Here is a 22,489-nt window from a genome sequence, read left to right as displayed (position 1 = left end):
AGAAAGAAAGAAAGAAAGAAAGAAAGAAAGAAAGAGAGAGAGCATACTTAAATTCACACAGGACACCGGATAAGACAGGAGAAATACTCCAGATATAACAGACTGACCCTAGCCCCCCGACACATAAACTACTGCAGCATAAATACTGGAGGCTGAGACAGGATGGGTCGGGAGACACTGTGGCCCCATCCGACGATACCCCCGGACAGGGCCAAACAGGCAGGATATAACCCCAACCACTTTGCCAAAGCACAGCCCCACACCACTAGAGGGATATCTTCAACCACCAACTTACCATCCTGAGACAAGGCCGAGTATAGCCCACAAAGATCTCCACCACGGCACAACCCAAAGGGGGGCGCCAACCCAGACAGGAAGATCACGTCAGTGACTCAACCCACTCAAGTGACACACCCCTCCTAGGGACGGCATGGAAGAGCACCAGTAACTCAGCCCCTGTAATAGGGTTAGAGGCAGAGAATCCCAGTGGAGAGAGGGGAACCGGCCAGGCAGAGACAGCAAGGGCGGTTCGTTGCTCCAGTGCCTTTCCATTCACCTTGAGACCGAGTCTGCGTCTCTCACATGGGTACGCAGACCATTCCATAAAAATGGAGCTCTATAGGAGAAAGCCCTGCCTCCAGCTGTTTGCTTATAAATTCTAGGGACAGTTAGGAGGCCTACGTCTTGTGACCGTAGCGTACGTGTAGGTATGTACGGCAGGACCAAATCAGAAAGATAAGTAGGAGCAAGCCCATGTAATGCTTTGTAGGTTAGCAGTAAAACCTTGAAATCAGCCCTTGCCTTAACAGGAAGCCATTGTAGAGAGGCTAACACTGGAGTAATATGACCAATTTTGTTGGTTCTAGTCAAGATTCTAGCAGCCGTGTTTAGTACTAACTGAAATGTATTTAGTGCTTTATCCGGGTAGACAGAAAGTAGAGCATTGCAGTAGTCTAACCTAGAAGTGACAAAAGCATGGATACATTTTTCTGCATCATTTTTGGACAGAAAGTTTCTGATTTTTGCAATGTTACGTAGATGGAAAAAAGCTGTCCTTGAAACATTCTTGATATGTTCATCAAAAGAGAGATCAGTGTCCAGAGTAACGCCGAGGTCCTTCACAGTTTTATTTGAGACGACTGTACAACCATCAAGATTAATTGTCAGATTCAACAGAAGACCTCTTTGTTTCTTGGGCCCTAGAACAAGCATCTCTGTTTTGTCCGAGTTTAAAAGTAGAACATTTGCAGCCATCCACTTCCTTAAAGCCACACCATTCATTACCAGATTCAGCTGAGGTCTAGAACTAAGGGAATGATTTGTACTAAATACAATGCTCTTAGTTTTAGAGATTTTCAGGACCAGTTTATTACTGGCCACTCATTCCAAAACAGACTGCCACTCTTTGGTAAGGGTTTCAGTGACTTCATTAGCTGTGGTTGCTGATGCATATATGGTTGAATTATAAGCACACATGGACACACATGCTTTGTTTAATGCCAGTGGCAGGTCATTGGTAAAAATAGAAAAGAGTAAAGGGCCTAGAGAGCTGCCCTGCGGTACACCACACTTTAAATGTTTGACATTAGAGAAGCTTCCATTAAAGTAAAACCATTCTTTTCTATTAGATAGATTGCCTTTTTGTGGATTCAGAGCTGAGGTTGAAAAGCCATAACACATATGTTTTTTCAACAACAGGTTACAATAATGTCAAAGGCTGGACTGAAATCTAACAGTACAGCTCTCACAATCTTCCTATTTTACAATTATTTCAACCAATCATCAGAAATATGTGTCAGTTTAGTACATGACAGGGCAGGTTACAGGGAAGATTGAAAACAACAAACTGCAGGGATCTAGACAGCCATAAACCAGAGACAATCCATGGTCCCAGTCACAATGGCTAACCGCGTCACGGGCTGCGTTCAAGCCCTCAAGAAAACCTGCTTGCTTGATATGCAGCTAGCAAGCCCAAATAGCTCCTCGGACCCTTTCCTTGGTTGGCAGGATCACTGGACAGAGACTAGCAGTCCCAGCAACTGATGCCAACTGCGTCGTGAGATCCAAACTAAAAAGTTAGCTAGCTACTAAGAACTTTCCAATACACTTTCAAAACAACAAACTTTTTTTTTTTAAACAACAAAACCAAGCTCTTCCTCGTTCCGCGTTCAACCGGAAGTGAGTGAAAGGTCAAAGGTCTAGGAGTAGCTAATGATTGTCTGTTTGGAAATAAAGAGAGAGCAAGCGAGACAGACAGAGAGAGAGAGTATCAGCATCAGCATCCCTGGACCAGTCTGCTGTAATGGAAAGAAGCTGCAATTATCAGCAACACCAAACTGTGCTTCACTTCACGCCATTCTTGAGCTCTTTCGTATATAGGCTAGGCTAGTTCATTATTTTTGATCATGTTGTCTTAAGTATTTAACTGACCTAGCCCATCCTCACGGTGGAAGGAACACTGGTAAATGAGACTGGAATATCTGCGTCTTTTTCCCAATACAGTTAAGCCAAAACCAAACCCCATTATTCAGAGGGACGTTCTACTATGCTCCCATTGGCTAGCTAGCGTTGTCTCAATCCCAGGCGTTCAGCGCAGAGACAGTGACCTTCCAAGGTAAGGATGGAAAGTTATTTAACAATTAGCAGGCCTGTTATTACCATGCTTGTGTAACCGATGTGAAATGGCTAGCTAGTTAGCGGGTGCGCGCTAATAGCGTTTCAATCGGTGACGTCATTCGCTGAGACCTTGAAGTAGTTGTTCCTCTTGCTCTGCAAGGGCCTCGGCTTTTGTGAAGTGATGGGTAACGATGCTTCGTGGGAGGCAGTTGTCGATGTGTGCAGAGGGTCCCTGGTTCGAGGCCAGGAGAGGGACGGAAGCTATACTGTTACATTTGGTAACATTTGCCCATGTATTTATTTTCAGAGTTTCAAGTTGTAAAAATGTCTGAGAACTCTGCTGAATTCCTTCAATTGAAGGTCCGCTAAATTAACCTAGGCTACTTAACGTTATTGGAAGTTGTTATATTATCATTAGTATTCTATTATCAGGTAATAGCATATGCTTATTATTCATAAATTCTCAAATATTTATTCGTTAATCATGGGCTCCCGAGTGGTGCAGTGGACTAAGGCTGCATCATATCTGGCCGTGATTGGAAGTCCCATAGGGCTGCGCACAATTGATCCAGCGTTGTAAATAAGAATTTGTTCTTAACTGACTTGCCTGGTTAAATCAAATACAACTCATTCAGTTGAATACGCTATGTTACAGCCATTGAATATGTCTTTGAGCGTTGAGGGACGGTAATGGCTAGCTCGGTCCATGTTATTGATATTAATCAGTGACTGAATTTGCGGTACGTGATATTCACTTCCGAACCTGGAGAGAGCTCACAGCGTTGTAGAACGCCCCTCTGAATAACCGGGCGTGGTTTTTGCTTAACTGCGTTGGGCAAAAGAAAGAATTCCATCCATCTGCATTGCCTGCCATTGTCTGTCCAGCATCTCGATCGAGCGCACCTCCCACTCGAGAGGTTATCGCCCTGATCTCAAAGAAATGTCAGGCATTTTTGACGAAACATTTCATGTTTTGTGTACCATCAGCCTTGCAAAATACCAGAATATTTGTATTCTACAATTTCTAACCAAATCACTTTCCTTCCGGAATCGTAGCCTATATTTCTATGATTTATATAGGCCAATGAGATCAATGCTGTGACCGCAGCGAAGGATAGGTTAGTAAACATATCATAAAGACATTTGGACAATGTCCTCACGAATGCTTTCACGATAAACCTGTGTGATTGATTCTGAATGCTGCGCCGAGAGAAGGCTCATTCTGGAGTTTTGGGCAACAGTGGATGCTGCGCCGAAGAATGGGATACTCCGACCCTACGTCGGGTAGAGATTTACTCGGCAATAGGTCGCTTTGTTTTATATTCATTTGCGCATTTGGACTGGTTACACTTTTACAACAGATTCTTTATGGCAAAAACTACATTAAAAGGTAAGCGCTGTGAAATATATTCTAGATGTAGCCTATAGGCCCAAGTAAAATAATTTGCCATTCATCTGAAGAGGAGGTTGCAAGACTCAATTGTTAACAATTGCATAATGTTGAAATGTAAGGGACAGCCTGATATTTTTCAATTTTGTGAAGCAAATGTCTCTGTTATTGTTATAATTGTAGGCCCATTAATACTGTCATTATTGTAATTCAGTGTAAATGTGGGAGTAGCCTAGTGGTTGTAGTATTTGCTGCATGAAGGGGAAAATAAGCTAAATGGCTGAAAAGAACAATAGCAATCAGCCTTCCATTTTCCAGTAGCATATTGACACTATTCTCATGATATTTCTGTTTGATATTTTTCTGAAAATGAAGCATCACATTCATGCCATACACAGTGCTCCAGCTGTTTATGACAGTGTACTCCCTTTTATTTGATTTTGTCTTTGATTTTCAGCTGTACTGGTCATGCATCTTCTTACATAAGGCTTGGATATCTGCTGATATCACAGTAAAAACCAAAAATTATCTCTTGATGCAGTTTATTGATCAGTATTTTCACTAAATGTTGATCATTTCTACATGTTATGTCACAGGGTTATTGTCATATTTAATATTAGTTACTACCCTGTGGGCTTCAATGCACACATAGCCATGCACTGTTGCTGCAATGCATTCCTAAGATGTTTTGTAACACCTTTGCAACAGCAATATCTTTTCTAATAGGGATTAGACCTTTTCTCATGCAATCTATTTTAGCTAGTAGCACCCATAGTGAGAGATGTTATTATTAATCACTGGAAGGCATTGACTTCTGCATTATCCTCTGGGATGTTTTTCATTGTGAGACGAGCAGATGCTGAGAAGCAGAGATATTTTCATCTTCAGATAATTACCCCCCCCTCCCAAAATAAGAAAATAAGAACAATTGTCACACTAACCCCCCCCACCCCCTCAGACAGTGCATTATGACTTTGCCTTACAACAAACATACATGTGCTGCATTCTAACTGTGCCCCCCCTGCCCAAAGCCCCCTCACCTGTGTGTGTGTGTCCTGCGCGGACTACTCTGATGACATCCTATGGATTCATGGCATCCCGACACTATGGCTGAGATGGCATGAATCCAGCCCCAGCAATATCTCTATCTACCTATCTATCTGCCTTCCTGCACCGCACTCCTAGCACACCGACTGGAACAGAGGGGAATGGGCTACAGTCACAACGGACCCAGCCAGTGGGCAACAACGGCAGCCATTTTGCTACACAGTAACACAGAGAGAGAGGGAAAGTCTTGAAAATTATGTCACTGTGAGATATTCTCGTCCCCCCATGCTGAAACGATGACAACAAGCTAAAGTCGTTGCAACAGGTCCAACCCCTCCCAACACGTAGCCCAGCCAAACGATGCCTGAGTACATGGGTCTCAATCTCATGAGATTCTCTCATGCCCCATGATCTCAGTAAACCATTTTTGCAATTGGCCAAATTCTGTGGGTCTGGAAAAGATAATACTAGAGACACTTAAGCTTCAATGCAATAATGACAGTTGCAGAGAGCACTATGTGAGAATAACCAGCAGCAAAGTCCTCCATTACTCAAAGACTATTTAATATTTTTGCAGCTGTAGACAGAATTAAGCCATTTTGATATTTTTAATTTTGCAGACTTTTCAATGATTTGGGTACGCCTAATATAATATTAAAATTGATAGACTCAACAGGATGGGAGCAATAGCTCAATGTCTATAGAATGACTTCACCAATATATTTTTGTTTGTTTTTGTTTTTAGCCCGTTTTTCTCCCCAATTTGGTGGTATCCAATTATTTACTATCTTGTCTCATCACTACAACTCCCGTACGGGCTCGGGAGAGACAAAGGTTGAAAGTCATACGTCCTCCGATACACAACCCAACCAAGCCGCACTGCTTCTTAACACAGTGCGCATCCAACCCGGAAGCCAGCCGCACTAATGTGTCGGAGGAAACACTGTGCACCTGGCAACCTTGGTTAGCGCGCACTGTGCCCAGCCCACCACAGGAGTTGCTGGTGCGTGATAAGACAAGGATATCCCTACCGGCCAACCACTACCTAACGTGGACGACACTAGGCCAATTGTGCGTCGCCCCACAGACCTCCCGGTCACGGCCGGTTACGACAGAGCCTGGGCACAAACCCAGAGTCTCTGGTTGCACAGCTGGTGCTGCAGTACAGCGCCCTTAACCACTGTGCCACCCGGGAGGCGACTTAACCAATATCAACACTGCCGTGTGACATCAGTGATTTGAATTAGGATGAAATGGTGGATCGGATAGGTCAGGTTCAGTATTTTTAGGAACCAAGTCAGCAGTTATTTTGTTGGGAAAGAAATCCCTCTGAAGCAGTGGCTGGTGGGAGGAGCTATAGGAGGATGGGCTCATTGTAATGGCTGGCATGGAATTAATGGAACGGCATCAAACGTGGTTGTATACCGTTCCATTTATTCCATTCCAGCTATTACAATGACCCGTCCTCCTATAGCTCCTCCCACCAGCCTCTACTGCTCTACTGTAGATAATTGATGGTCTGCAGGTGTGCAGTGGCTGCACCCGCTGCATGGTTTCTTTAATTTAGGAGCATCACATAGACGATCCAGAGCCATTAATTGCACTCCACCCTGACTGCAACAGCCATGGGGGGGTGTCATTGATGTTTTTAAGTGGCTCCTGCAATAATGACATGCGGCCCAAAAAGCAGTGTTAATTTGATCACATAATGTGCTTACAGATAGGCTTTATGTGTAAGATTATTTGCCAGTACACTGTAGTGCTACACTGTGCTGTCCACCAGGCCTTAATGGACCAGAAACAAAGGATTAAATGCACAATGGCATGAATGCTCAAATGTTTTTTTTTTTTTTGTGAGTTAGGTCATGCCTTTACTCTACACATATGATGAATTAAATCAAACATGTCCCTTTTACGCAAAACAGTTAGTCTTTGAATTAAATCATTTTGATTTCTTACGGGTTTGGATATTTGGATTTGCCTTATGCGACTTTGACAAAATCTGTTCAATCCACCCATGTTACTCAGGGAGGATATGGAATTTGTCTAGTCTAGTAGGGGTCAGCGTTGTGGCCTGGGAGGGTACAGGTGCTATGCACCTTTCAATGTTGGTCTAAATGCCGCTTTTGTCTGTAAACCGTTAAGTATCTTTCAGTTTGTCTGTTCTCTATGTAACCCCTTAACCATAAACATGTGGTTCAGATTTATATAATGCGTTGTGCTTTTTCAGATTGTGCATGAGCCTAATGGGAAAAGTACTCTATAGGTTAACCTACAGAACTAAGATATTCTGCAGATTGGACAAACCACCCTGAAATGGTGACTGATTAGGGGTTTTAGACCTGTGTGAGACGACGGAGTTTTGTCAACTAACCTAAGTTTGACCTGTTTAACCACAATGAATGGACCAAGTGAAGCATCTTTATTTCATGTCATAAAGAAACAAATGATACACACTGTTTTAAACCCAAGTGTGTTTTCTGTTCCACTGCTCTGCAGCAGAGATAGCTGAGCAATTAGTGCGTCTGCATCGCATGCCATTCTCAGATGTGAGGAATCGGCGCCAAGAACCACACCAGATGGCCAGACTCGTATGCACGTTGTTATTCAGTCTGAGCTTGGAGTTATTTATCCCCTTCTGATTTTTTTAAACAAATTTTTGGTTGTGTAAAAAAATCAAATAATAATCGCTATGTAGCCTATCATTATTCTTTGGTAAGATTTGACATACAAGGCACGTTTGTACATTTATTTATTTGCCCCTCTTCATTTTAATATTCTGTAATCAATATGTGGTGACCGGGTGTTTTATTAATTTATTACAAATGTATTACTGAGTGCCACTTTCCCCTTTTACACTCTAGATGCGTCATCACTTCAACCATGCACACATTATCTAGGTTCATTCTAACCATGTTTGATTTGGTACACTAAGCCAAATGCTGATCCCTCTGTATGGTGTCTGTGTGTGCTTGCTTGCACAAATGTGCATTGTGTATAGGAGTGTGTGTGCGTTTGTGTACATACATGCACACATGGAAGTGTTTGTGTATCGGTCTGTGTGCGTGTCTATGTTTGGCTGACTGTTAGTTCTCAGGTACTTAACGCACAATAAACCCCAAATAAACTGACTAATTTTCTTAATAGTGCGCAACAGTTTAGCCGACTCAAAGGAGACGAGACAGGAAATTGGACCGGCCCTGTTAATTTCTCGGATGATGGATCTCTGAAGCCTGCCAGAAATGGGAAGAAAAGGTACATTTCCAACGTAATTGACTGACATTACAACACCCCTGTGAGAAAAAGAAAGGAAAAAAGAGAGAGGGAGAGAACATGCCATTTCCTGCTGATGTCCCAGCCCCCTGCATGTGTGGCCTGGGCCTTAGAAGCCTCCACTCGTAATGCATAACCAGTATAACCAACCAATCTGCTGTACTAACTAACCAGTAGAGAGACGAAGTCAGCAACACATACTTAACTATTTTTTTGCTTCTGCTTGTTTTGCATTTCTGAGGAATCCTGGTAGAGATGTTTGCAAGGGTGATGATGACACAGGACCCATTCACACTGACGTTTAACTAACTTACCTGTCTGCATGTTGACAGATGTTTCCGTCAGAATTTTCAGCCAGATTCACAGATCTCCGTAATAGTCACACCCTGCCTAGCCGATATTAAGAAGAAAAAAAAACGCTCTCAAAGGTAGGCCGGTCTGAAGGCATTTTAAGTACTTTTACAGAAACCCAAGAATGCCTCTTTCTTTTTCATTGGTCTGAAAGGATTAAACTGTCATATATTTTCAGTGGTGGTTGCACTCCAGATTTGCTCTTGCATGTTGTCTGACCCCCCTTCCCTCCGTGACCCTCAAACCCTAACGCCCATCCCCCTGAGAAGCTGGTTGGACCACGGCTGCTCCTTGTACCTCTGTGTCCCATTCAGCATCCATCTCTCAAACGCCTTTCCTCCTCAAACTGTGTGTTCATGCGTTCTGCACAGCTCTGTGTGTCTGTCATATACATAGTGGACACGTCTCTCTGTTCCCCTATCTCCTCTTCTCACATCTGCATCGTCTCTCTCTGCTACCTACCTGGATTACCTTTCCTTTTGTTTTCCTCTTATGAGAAGACAAAAATATGACACTTTCCCAGCAGGTCTCTGGCTTCAGTGCTTCGAGGACCTAATGTCACTAGGCGTGATAACACGCGGGTTATTAATAGGCCCTTTTCCATCTGACCATCCCTCACGGATGGCAGAAAGCCTGTGTGTCATGGATGATCTAAAATAACAATCAGTCTTCTCTTCTAGGCTACAATACTTATTCTGGTTTCATCATTAGAGCTTAACCAAATGAAGCTAAGATGCTGGAGATCTCAGTCTAAATAGGAAATATGATAGGTATGTTATACATAAGGTTTTTTTCAATAGAGACATGCTGCTCTAGGTCACTTCAGTATCTACTCAATAACAAGCCAATCCAAAATACACTGCATCATCAGCTTCATTTTTCCTTTCTCATTTTGATTTTGTCCCAGCATCTTGTTCAAATGCATTTTTCTGTCATGTCACCCATGTTGTCCTTTTGTGTTTTACCTCAATGAAATGTATTTCAACAGCCACATCAATCATGCTTTACCACACCAGTCATATTTTTCACAAGCATTCTCCACCTCATCCTATCTCACAGAGATAGTATTTGCTCTACAAATTCATCCACTGGTGTTGTACATTTGTGATCACTGCCATCTTGGATTCAACTTATTTACCCCTCACCCAGCGGACAAAGTTTGATACGTGACATCATTTTTTTGGCTGTAAATAGTTTTTCTGGTATGGTAGAGATTACAACCAGGTAAAGATGACATGAAGATGTGATTGGAAAGACATTTTTTGGTTGTTATCTGGTCGTATAGCCAAATTACAACCAGATGGACATATTTTGATGGTTGGTAAAAAAAACGACAGTACAAAATGTCATTGCAACCAGTTTTGCCCGCTGGGCAGCCACTCCCTCTGTCCCTCCAGTAGACAGAATTCCATTTGTTGGGAGTGACTGTAGTGAGATACTCAACATCACCTATTTGCTATCTACTTTCAAAGATGCTCCGAATAGAAAGCACCTTCTCAATATGTATTAGGAGCCCTAAGCGTTCCACCTTTCCTGGTGCCCCTGAGGCTGACTCCACCAGCCCAGGCGCCAGAGAGGGCAGCCCTTTCCAAAGCTTATACATGGATCAATAGCATTATCCATTACAAACCTATTTAAATACACCTAGAGGGAGATTTGACTCTCTCGTGAGGGTTTGTTTCTGCAGCTGGTGATGATGATCTCAAAAGGGAGGAGAAGGTGCGAAATGTTGGTCGAATCCTTTCTGTCATCTAAAATGACGACCATGTCTTCACTTTTCTTTAGTTTACTTCTCTTTATATGTCATTGTGTTTGTCTCAAATGTCACACAATCACTACCACCATATTAATCAGATGTTTTTATATTTTTGTTTTGTTTTATACCATTTCCTGTATAATGTTTCTTTATTTCCTTGTCCGAAACCTCTTGTTAAGAGGTTTTCAAGCCTCTCAAGCATGTAAAAGGTTGTATCTGTCCAATCAAGATTTCTTAATATATCTATGATAAGTATTTGTATAGTTCAATGAGGTGTAAAATCTTCTGAAATGGTTTGAATCTGAGTGAGAATGATGACTGTGTACAGTATGTACATGATAATTGTGTATGCATGTGCATGTATATGTGTATGTATGTGGGTGTGCTTTTCATACCAGATAGGTAATAAGTACAAATGTAGGACCAACCGATTTTCATGTGATCTTCCTCAGTTTTATTTCTACATGCATAGAGATCTGTAGAAAAACGAGACCACGCTATGGTTAGTCCACACAGGGACTGATGAACTCAGGCTACCCAGCAAGCAACATGTGGCACATGAAGTCTTAAAGATGTAATGTTCTTGTTGTAAACTGGTGGAGAACACATCTTATAACCAGAGTACAACAAATTGGTCTTTGTTACAACTGGATAAAGACGCCCTTTCGTGACAAGACCAAGCCATCATGGGAAAGATGTCATATTTTGGTTGTTATCTGGTCAGACAATCAGATCTAATACAACCAGACAAAGAGGCCTTCTTGGTTGTTCAAAAGACATGGAAAATAAAAGCTGTGTGCAACTTGACTATAGCGGCATAAGCGACGTCCTAATGACGTCGTTGTAACCAGTTGTGCCATGTGGGTAAGTTTTCTGTGTCTGCCCTATGCAGTGAAACAGCCTGCCCATTATTCGCCATTGGCATCATACAATAGTCATTTTTCATACTGTACAGTTGTGCAGTTCACTCTAACCAACATACTGTACATGTCATAAGACACAGACACACCTCCATGATAAAGGTTGTGCGTTCTAGGTGCTCCTGCCATCAGGATCTGATCATATTTTCTCACAATTTACCACAAGGTTTTTCTACCCCTCCCCCCCTTTCTCACTATGTATTTCACACTTTTTGTTGTTTACAATGACTCTTGTTTTTGTTAAGAGAATGTCAGTGTTAATTGTTGTACCCCATGTCAAGTCCAAATTCCCATGTCAAAATACAATAATGAATGTTTAAAATCTGAAAACAAAACCGAGAAATTGTATCACTTTCTGTTTTGTCACCAACTTTGGTAGTTGGTGACAAAAAAGTGTCCAGGATACATATTGTGGGTCCCCTACCCATAGGAAGATATCACACCTGCCACTCATCTCACAACAATGTCTTTACATTAAAGATTAATAATAATAATAAAACATTTTAAAGTATAGCCAATTGTAATGGAATACAGTTAAGTGTATCACAATTTATAAAATATTTTCCCGAACCCACTCTGCTATGTGTTTTGTGGCCCAGTCTGTTCCATATTATTGTTGATTATTGTGTAATCGTTATGTTGACTGTGATAATCCCTCCAGGTATCTGGATTCATACGATGGATCCTATGACTACAACTCCACTGCATGTAAAGAGCTCAGACAGGAGATTATGGATGTCAAAGTCCTGACCATGTGAGTGTATCGCCTGTGTTAGGAATACAGTGATGGGCAGATATGGTCCTCCAGGGGCTGTGTGTCTTGCTGGTTTGTGTTCTTTCTGAAATTAGTTTCTAATTCAGATCTTAGATGAAACAACAAAGCCTGTGCACTCAGTTCCAACATTCAGGCCCATCCCTTGTTCTTTTATTTGTTGTTGTTGTTGTTGTAAAGAATGATTTGATGATAGTGTGGTAGATACGGACAAATAAGATAGATGGGAAAGTGGTCCAGACTGGCTTTGAGCTGCTGTCGCCATGGAGATGTACAATCAGCAGCAGCTCTACCTCTAGAACAGACTCCGGCACAGGTCTACGTGTTCTTAAGACTGTTCCACACAGGTCTACGTGTTCTTAAGACTGTTCCACACAGGCCTACGTGTTCTTAAGACTGTTCCACACAGGCCTACGTGTTCTTAAGACTGTTCCACACCGTCCTACGTGTTCTTGAGGCTGTTCCACACCGTCCTACGTGTTCTTGAGTCTGTTCCAGCTAGTTATCACACCTGTAAGAGGAGCTTGCTGAGGGGCAGTGTGCCAGGAAGCAGACAGACAACCGCCCATGGCTCTGTCAGCAGTGACAGTACAGTGACTGGCTTTCATTACACTACATCAAGCCCTCTGGTGCTTTACCTCCCTGAGCAAGTCAAATGCCACAATCATCAAGGGGGAATGTCAGTTCAAGGGGAGCTATTCAGAGACCTATTTCTGGCTATCACCATTTTCTCCTCAAGACGGTGGACTCAAGGCGTCAGTCAGAGGGAGTGCCTGGGCGCAATGCTAATCCCAGAGCCACAGAATCCAGTGTCATTCTCATGTTACACCTCAGCGTGTGTTTAATATTCATATTATAGAGCAGAGCCACGTAGCATGCTGCAGTGTAGATCCATGCAGCCCCGTCCCCCTGTTGGTCAGTTTTATATACCTGTGCAGTTTCCACCCCCTCATTGTGACCATATACTGAACCTACACTGAGTGTACAAAACATTTAAGAACACCTGCTTTTTCCATGACATAGACTGACTAGGTGACTTCAGGTGAAAGCTATGATGTAGATGAAGGGGAGTAGACAGGTTAAAGCTGGATTTTTAAGCCTTGAGACAACTGAGACATAGATTGTGTGTGTGACATTCAGAGGGTGAATGGGCAAGACAAAGATTTGTGTCTTTAAACGGGGAATGGTAGTAGGTGCCAGATGCACTGGCTTGTGTCAAGAACTGCAGCGCTGCTGGGTTTTTCACGCTCAACAGTTTCCCATGCGTATCAAGAATGGTCCACCACCCAAAGGACATCCAGCCAACTTAACACAACTGTGGGAAGCATTGGAGTCAACATGGGCCAGCATCTCTGTGGAAGGCTTTCAACACTTTGTAGATTCCATGCCCCAATAAATTGATGCTGTTATGAGAGCAAAAGTGGGTGCAACTCAATATTAGGAAGGTGTCCTTAGTGTTTTATACACTCAGTGTCTGGTATAGGACCATTTCCTTATTCTTAAACATACATGGATCACTTGACTCTTCTCTTTGTCTGGTGTTTATGTGGGGTTTCCCTGGCTGTCTGCCAGGGTGAAGACGTCAGAGCTGTTTGAGAGATGGAGGAACCTGCAGGTGTGCAAGTGGCAGCAGAACATGGTGGAGACTAACAACTTCAAGTAAGCACAATTGACCCTCAAGGCATCACAGAGATCGCGTTATTAATGGTCTTCTACTGTACATCACACACATTAGCCTCCTCCTTTGTTGTATTTCTACTCATTATCAACCCGATCAATCTCCATCTAGTTTGACTAGCGTTGCAAAATTCCAGGAACTAGTTTTCAATAAAAAGGAATCAGTAGGTAATATGCAGGAAATCCGGAATCCTCCATGTCCTATTATTCCACATTTAGTTCTATCATCAGAGCTAGACATGTCCTATTATTCCACATTTAGTTCTATCATCAGAGCTACACATGTCCTATTATTCCACATTTATTTCATCATTATTTCTATTATTCCACATTTATTTATATCATCAGAGCTACACATTATTCCACATTTATTTATATCATCAAGAGCGACACATGTCCTATTATTACACATTTATTTATTATTCCTATTATTCCACATTTATTTCTATCATCAGAGCATTTATTTCCATTTATTTATATCATCAGAGCTACACATGACACATGTCCTATTATTCCACATTTAGTTCTATCATCAGAGCTACACATGTCCTATTATTCCACATTTAGTTCTATCATCAGAGCTACACATGTCCTATTATTTCACATTTATTTATATCATCAGAGCGACACATGTCCTATTATTCCACATTTATTTATATCATCAGAGCTACACATGTCCTATTATTCCACATTTATTTATATCATCAGAGCGACACATGTCCTATTATTCCACATTTATTTATATCATCAGAGCTACACATGTCCTATTATTCCACATTTAGTTCTATCATCAGAGCGACACATGTCCTATTATTTCACATTTATTTATATCATCAGAGCTACACCTCAAGTAGCTGAATGCTTTTCATGATTAGTAAGCCTACGCTGGTTGGACAAAAAGTTAATTTAGTCCAATGTTCCCCCACATTTTTTTGGCACTGAGCAAATTTCAGGTCTGCTGAGCACAACTTGAACGTTGTGAAAATTCTGTGCAACTTTCAGTGCACATTTACTGTGAACACTGAGGCTGTACCTGCTTTAAGTTACAGTTTCAGACACTGATCAAGTAGACTACTGTGGCTATTTGATCATAATGTAGGCCTACCAGAGTGGCCTACCATCAAAAACAACAGAGAACATGCATCCCATAACATTTTAACACGGCAATAGCTGTTCTATCATTCAGTCTACAGTAGCAGCAAATGTGTGGTGTTCAATGTAGGCCTACATTCCATGAGACTTTTTAAAAAGGGATTGTAGGGATTCACATTAACCTGTTTTTCCACTTGTCCTTCAGACAAGGAGGTGATTGAAAATGTTGTTTGATGTAAGAAACCACTTTACACAATAAAATGCATTATTATTCGATACCATTATTGTAGAAAATCAGACAAATGATGCTACCCTCTGCTTATTGGCTACTTCGCTTATTCAATACGGCACCTTTAAGAGAAGCAAGCCCTTTACCTGACTTGCTTTTCAAAGAGGTCTAGGAATGTAATGTTTTGTGCTCTTTTAGGAAGCAATCACTCCCCCATTGCTGACTACTAGCTATAACTGGGTTAATAACTCACTAACTAGCAAAGGATATGATCAAATGTGCACACACAGCTATATACAGCTCTCGCTCTGATCTCAAAACGGCTTACTCACGACAGCTTATTCTGTAAACACAGTCCAATTCAAAGTGAATGGCACAGATCCATATATGGCAATAGTATTTTTGCATATAGGGATACTGAAGCTCTGATTGGTTATGCTATGCCGGTCTGTGTAGAGTACGGGCTGAGACATGCATTTCAATGCAATAGAATCCTACTCCGATGTGTTCTGCCTACAACAAAATATCAAATTATTACTATGTTTAGCCAACTGTACAAAATTTCAGAGCCCACAAAGGATGGGAAAAACCTAAACCACTCATACTTGTCAGGTATAGTTCACTTTTTATTTTATATCACTCAAATATCCAATTAATGATAGCCTATCGTCCCTCACATATCTGAAATTACATGATCAATTGATGTTCAGTGAAAAGCATGCAGCTACTAGCTCTATAAGTCTGACGGAGCTAAATGTGCACAATTGTTTTACATGGTAATTCAAGTATATTAAAATATAAACATTACAACCTAATAGTTAACTTTTATTTAGCAATCCCTTGAAAACGGCACACAGTTGTCAATGGTTTAAGTAAAGTTAGGGGTCAGCTTGCCCCCCAGCAGGAAAATCCAACGCTCTGCACCTTATTGTGACGTTTTATTTGAGATCGACCTATAGTACCAATCGCATAGCCTGATATATAGAGAGAGACATCTGAGCAATCTTTATTGTGTGACTGTAACCCAACTTCTACAGATACTTTCTATTGCAGGGGTGCAACGTTCTGTTCCTCAAGGACCAGGCCTGCTGTGTTGCTCGTTTCTCCAGCAGCCTTGTTCGACTACAGTTTGTTTGGATCCGACAGGAACTCCATCCTTCTTTTGTTCTCTCCACTAGGATGTCTCTGTCGCGTTGCTGTAATGCACCCTCCTTCTTGTTCACCACCAAGAGGAACACCCCAGCAGGCACCAAGCTGAGGTATGAGGTGGACACCAGTGGCATCCTGCCCATCACTACTGAGGTCTTCAAGATGTTCCCCGACGTGAGTGTTCCAACTATAACAATATATAGTATAGCATCCTGTAAGACTACCTGTCATCCATGCATCCAATGCTATACCTTCCACCCTAAAGTGATGGAACTGACACTGGTTCCGTTTCATTTAAAGGACATGCCGTACTCCAAGTCCCAGTTCAAGAAATGTGCTGTTGTTGGAAACGGAGGAATCATCAAGAACAGCAAATGTGGGAAGGAAATTGACTCAGCAGATTTTGTGTTTAGGTACACAGCATCTTCATCCCGTAGTGCTAAAAATATTTACCAGCATCACTTGAGCTGATTTATTTTGGTCTGCAGATTTCACATGGCAAGATCTAGTATTGAACTACTTTCAATCTGCTCAGGTCTTCTCAGAATCTGCATTGAATAATGTGAATAATTCTCCTTCCTTCAAAGATGCAACATACCACCCATCAGCGAGAAGTATTCTGCTGATGTTGGCTCCAAAACAGATCTGGTGACGATTAATCCAAGTATTATAACAGAGAGGTACTGTAGGCTATGTCACCAAAAAAGTATATTGCCATTAACATTGCATTGTCATTGTGCCACACACATACGCACACACAGACAGACAGAACATCTAGACTTGAAATGTATTAACGGAGGCAGTTACAATGGGTGTGCACTTAGTGAAATGTAATGTTGGGGCACAGAGCTGCAGCACTCACATCTGCTCCTCTCAAACACACACCCCCTTTCCATCCCTCCTTTTAAACACGAATCACTTACCTCGACTCTCCTCCTCCACCAGGTTCCAGAAGCTAGAGAAGTGGCGGCGGCCATTTTATGAGGTTCTTCAGAACTATGAGAACTCGTCGGTGGTCCTACCCGCCTTCTACAACACGCGTAACACTGATGTCTCCTTCCGAGTAAAGTACATGCTAGACGACTTTGACTCCCAGAGGGGTGTGTTCTTCTTCCATCCTCAGTACCTGCTCAACGTCCAGCGCTTCTGGGGTGTCCAGGGTGTCCGCGCCAAACGCCTCAGCAGCGGCCTGATGCTGGTCACCGCTGCCATGGAACTGTGCGAGGAGGTCCACCTATACGGCTTCTGGGCATTTCCCATGAACCCCTCAGGCATCTTCATCACGCACCATTACTACGACAACGTCAAGCCCCGCCCCGGGTTCCACGCTATGCCCCACGAGATCTTTAACTTCCTGCACATGCACACGCGAGGCATCCTCCATGTACACTCGGGAGCCTGCACGTGATTGTGAACCAGAGTCACACCCAAACCGCAATGTATCGTGGGGAGTCACCATTTGTTTATGTCTGTTGTCTGTCACCATCTGTTTTTGTCTGTTGTACATTTTTCATATCTTAATTGAAAGGTACAAAGTTTTTTTTCTTACAGTTGACAAGAGCCTTTTAAACTCACACCGTATATCTGGGCTCTCTACAGTAGCTCCATGAATTGGAGGTTGCTTGCTTTAATGCAAACACGGTCTACTTAATGTGTTTCTTACTCTCTTGCTGAATAAGCAACTCCAATGACCGCCGGTATTTCTGATTCTGTTAATGTAGGTTGCTTGTTTTAATGTAAAGTGGTCTTTCCTAGTGATGTCGTTTTTGTGAAATCTTAGTGGCTCGGTGGTACTACTGCTGTACAGATTTGAACTCAACGTTGCACAAGTATTTACACTGATATAGGGCCACTCTGTGTGTCCCTCACCTCCTCCTGTACCTTGTCTTTGCCACTTCCTGTGTTATGATTCCCACCCACCTATGTGCTATCTTTCTCAGACACTGTGGGTGAGGCAGCTTTTATGTATGTCTGTGTAAAAAGCCTGAACACTATTGATGTTGTAGCAAATCCAAAATATATCTTCAAAGATCCAACAGTTCAACTTTCTGTTGTCCAGCTACATTAACCTGTTTTACATGGGTAAATATTTCATATAAAACACTGTTAACACTCCTGACCAGAGATTACCTTTTTCACAGGTCCACTTTCTTCTGTATAACTAACTTGCCAAACGCTGGAATATATCCTTGGATATTATTGATGTGAAATGGTGGTGTTTTAAATGCTCGCTGTTTTTGGACAAAGGCCAGATGATTAATATTTTATAATCTCCACCACCATAGTAAAATCTCTGACCTCCAGAACAGACAGTCCTAGTCACTCTGCATGGCCAGGAGTGTTTCCTCACCTTGGGACCTGACTGGGAACACTCTAGGTCCTAGTTGTAGCCTATATTATGTTATAGCCTGTAACTAGGGCTTTGAGGTTTTCCTGGTCAGGTCACATAGTCAAAAAAAGATACCCTGGCCCTAGTTATTGGGTACTGTTGAGCAATCTGATTTGTCGCTGTCATTCATGTCTTAAAACCACGCTGCCTTACTGTACAAATCCTCTCTCAGATATGCAATTCACCCCTGCATCACTTATCTAACGGATGATCGTATCAAACAAACTCTTGGTCTTACTGTCTGCTGACAGTGTAACCTCATTAAGAAAAGGCTCACTTCTGCTGTTGAAATGACTTAATATTCTATAATTACTGTAAAATAGAATTCCATTTGCATACTCGTGATGCTGTGCATGATGATACTGTATTATTTGCTTTGTGTGTGCCTGCAACCACCACTGAAATATGTTTACAATGATCAGCTTCTGCTAAAGCTCCCAGTGCATGGCGAGAGATGGAACCTTTTACATCACCGAACCTTGAATAGATTTTAAAAGAGAATTGAGTGATGGATGCACTTTTTCACAGATGATGGAAAGGAATGACTATTATCGGCCCGTTTTGAAATAAGATAATTATTGTCACTGCATCGTGTCATTTTCCCTTTGTGACAATGTACCCTTGAAAGCATTGTGGATCTCGGCCTTGGAATGCTGTATGTTTCTATGAATATTTATTGTGTTTAACTGTGACAGAGAAGAGGAACGTTGCTGACTGAACTGAAAACATAGGACTGTTCTTCTGTACATGCAATGCCCCAAATTACCATGATATTTAAAAGACATTACTCCTAAAAAATATGGACGATTCTTTCACCTGTAACTCAGTCACACAGATTGTATGTAAAAGATCAAATGCACAAGGTACATCTATTCAATCTGTATGAGCACATTAAACCTTTTCAGTTTGACTCAGAATCACAAAATATCATACATTTTATAGAGTAAAAAAAGAACTAAGTAGAAGAATTGGTCTGAAAATGAATGGATAGAATGAATACAGCTTGAACAGTGATACAAAACCTATATTCTGGATCATCTTTATATTGTGTCTGTAAATAAACTTGTTTGGCTTTTCTGCTTGTCTTGCTCATTTTGTTTCTATATATAAACATCTGATCTACACAGAAATATGGATTTTGGTCAGGCATTTTTCTCAACCAATCATTTTAACCCTCCAATCACCACACAGCCAAAATCTACTGTACTAACACCGCAAATGGGAAATGCAGCATAGCATTATAGGCAATTGAATACACCCAGTGGGCACAGATGTCAATTCAGCTTGTATTCCACATTGGTTCAATGTAATCCAACCAGTGTGTGCCCTGTGCGTAGCATTTGGACTATTTATCAAACTATAATCTGTTTGAGGGAGTGAAATTAAACATGACAGGAAAATGAAGTTTCTCCCAATGAAGGACAGCTAATGCTATCTTTTCATCTTCTGTCTCCAGTTGATGGGCACATCCGGGCCATGATCATTAGGGCATGCAACAGAAAATGAACGTCTCTTATGACAAGTCCAAGTAGTTCCTCCGTGTTTCAGTCAGTTTTCTTCCGTTTAGTGCATAATGAAAATAAACCTGTATGTGCTCCAAATGGATGGTCCGCAACCACATGGTGTAGAATTGACCAATTTACCGTCTCGTTTCGGGTCAGTTGACCTCTGGTTTGTCTGCTCCAATTAGCTCCTTAAGCAAAGCTACTGTCAGTGCCTCAATAATTAAGCAGACGTGGTGTCTATGTCCTGTCCGCTCACTGAATCACTAACGGAAGGCAGCTACTGCTGCATTTACAGATGTAGGATCATAATTTGATCATCCTGTTGTTGAAGGAAATGCAAAACTTGTAGTGTAATCAAGGTTTAAAAAGGGTCTAAAGTTTGTAATTTCCACTTTAACATTTTATACTTGATTTGCTCTGCAAAAAAAATCATAAATTATAATCCACATAAAAATGCAAATTTCCAGTTGCTGCAGGATTATTTTCCTGCTGTCTGAAACTGGCTCAAATTAAGATATGGCATCTGTATATCATGATCAAGTCCCACTGAGTCACCATATACCATAACTATTAGGTGCAATAGGAATACACCTGCCATGGCAGTGAAATCTGAGAAAGACCATGCTATTGTATACGAGATGTTGGGACCCCACACGTATCATCTATCAAGTAATGTTGGACACACATGACATGGATAAATCAATGAAACTCTTACAGATGTAGGATCTTAATTTGAGCCAGTTTGCTACAGCAGGAAAATAATCCTGTAGTAACAGGAAATGTGAATTATTATGTGGATTATAATTCATATACTTTTCATAAGGGAAAATCAACTCTGAAATGTCAAACCAGAAATTACAAGCTTAAGAAACCTTTTTGACCTCAAATACAAATGCATTGCAGGAAAGTTCTCCTGCAACAAGGTGATCAAATTAAGATCCTACATCTGTAGGTGATGTGATACACTTCATATCTACACACCATGAATGAGGTATCAAGGCAGACCTGGCCTACAGTATAGTATCCACCACCATGTGCACCATATACTGTGCATTCGGAAAGTATTCCGACCCTTTTACTTTTTCCACATTTTGTTACATTACAGCCTTATTCAAATACCCCATAATGACAAAGCGAAACAGGTTTTTAGAAATAAAAAACAGACCCTTTGCAATGAGACTCAGGTGCATCCTGTTTCCATTGATCATCCTTTAGATGTTTCTACAACTGGATTGGAGTCCACCTGTGGTGAATTTAATTAATTGGGCATGATTTGGAAAGGCACACATCTGTCTATATAAGGTCCCACAGTTGATAATGCACGTCAGAGCAAAAACGAGGTCGAAGGAATTGTCCGTAGAGCTCCGAGACAGGCTCGTGTTGAGGCACAGGTCTGGGGAAGGGTACCAAAACATTTCTGCAGCATTGAAGGTCCCCAAGAACACAATGGCCTCCATCATTCTTAATTGGAAGAAGTTTGGAACCATCAAGATTCCCGAGAGCTGGCCGCCCGTCCAAACTGAGCAATCAGGGGAGAAGGGCCTTGGTCAGGGAGGTGACCAAGAACCCGATGGTCATTCTGACAGAGCTCCAGAGTTCCTCTGTGGAGATGGGAGAACCTTCCATAATGACAACCATCTTTGTAGCACTCCACCAATCAGGCCTTTATGGTAGAGTTGCCAGACAGAAGCCACTCCTCAGTGAAAGGCACATGACAGCCCGTTTGGAGTTTGCCAAAAGGCACCTAAAGGATTCTCAGACCATGAGAAACAAAATTCTCTGGTCTGATGAAACCAAGATTGAACTCTGACCTGAATGCCAAGTGTCACGTCTGGAGGAAACCTGGCAGCATCCCTACTGTACAACATGGTGGTGGCAGAATCATGCTGTGGGAATGTTTTTCAGCGGCAGGGACTGAGAGACTAGTTAGAATCAAGGAAAATATGAATGGAGAAAAGTACAGAGAGATGCTTGATGAAAGCCTGCTCAGGACCTCAGACTGGGAAGAAGGTTCACCTTCCAACAGGACAACGACCCTAAGCACACAGCCAAGACAATGCAGGGGTGGCTTCAGGACAAGTCTTCATATGTCCTTGAGTGGCCCAGCCACTTGAACCAGATCGAACATCTCTGGAGAGACCTGAAAATAGCTGTGCAGCAACTCTCCCATCCAACCTGACAGAGAAGAATGAGAAAAACTCCAAAAATACAGGTGTGTCAAGTTTGTAGCGTCATACCCAAGAAAACTTGAGTCTGTAATCGCTCGCCAAAGATGCTTCAAGTACTGAGTAAAGGGTCTGAATTCTTATGTAAATGTGATATT

At 41.9% G+C, this 22,489-nt stretch overlaps 1 protein-coding gene across 3 annotated transcripts; it reads left to right on the top strand.

The window, feature by feature from the left end:
* The first annotated feature begins 3,369 nt into the window (after positions 1 to 3,369).
* st8sia5 (ST8 alpha-N-acetyl-neuraminide alpha-2,8-sialyltransferase 5) lies at positions 3,370 to 19,738 on the top strand. 3 transcript variants are annotated; one of them, XM_024381813.2, is made up of 9 exons: positions 3,370 to 4,006; positions 8,201 to 8,308; positions 8,659 to 8,754; positions 12,015 to 12,107; positions 13,698 to 13,784; positions 16,302 to 16,446; positions 16,573 to 16,685; positions 16,860 to 16,952; positions 17,218 to 19,738. In XM_024381813.2, exons 1-9 carry the CDS (start codon positions 3,861 to 3,863, stop codon positions 17,678 to 17,680), a joined length of 1,344 nt encoding a protein of 447 aa, XP_024237581.1. In that variant the 5' UTR covers positions 3,370 to 3,860; the 3' UTR covers positions 17,681 to 19,738. The 3 variants fall into 3 exon arrangements, with proteins under 3 accessions (XP_024237581.1, XP_024237582.1, XP_024237583.1); XM_024381814.2 differs by lacking the exon at positions 8,659 to 8,754 and having other exon boundaries at positions 3,373 to 4,006; XM_024381815.2 differs by lacking the exons at positions 8,201 to 8,308; positions 8,659 to 8,754 and having other exon boundaries at positions 3,376 to 4,006.
* The last annotated feature ends 2,751 nt before the right edge of the window (positions 19,739 to 22,489 follow it).

This window comes from Oncorhynchus tshawytscha, linkage group LG20 (genome assembly GCF_018296145.1).
Source record: "Oncorhynchus tshawytscha isolate Ot180627B linkage group LG20, Otsh_v2.0, whole genome shotgun sequence".
Taxonomy (NCBI): Eukaryota; Metazoa; Chordata; class Actinopteri; order Salmoniformes; family Salmonidae; genus Oncorhynchus; species Oncorhynchus tshawytscha.
The sequence above is the reverse complement of the archived record's forward strand: the minus strand, read 5'-3'. Positions and strand labels throughout refer to the sequence as shown.

Coding starts and splice junctions, on each gene's coding strand:
- st8sia5 (XM_024381813.2), top strand. CDS start 3,861: ATGCTGCGCCGAAGAATGGGATACTCCGACCCTACGTCGGGTAGAGAT. Junction 16,447..16,572: donor TCTTCAAGATGTTCCCCGAC/GTGAGTGTTCCA, acceptor TTTCATTTAAAG/GACATGCCGTACTCCAAGTC. Junction 16,953..17,217: donor CCAAGTATTATAACAGAGAG/GTACTGTAGGCT, acceptor CTCCTCCACCAG/GTTCCAGAAGCTAGAGAAGT.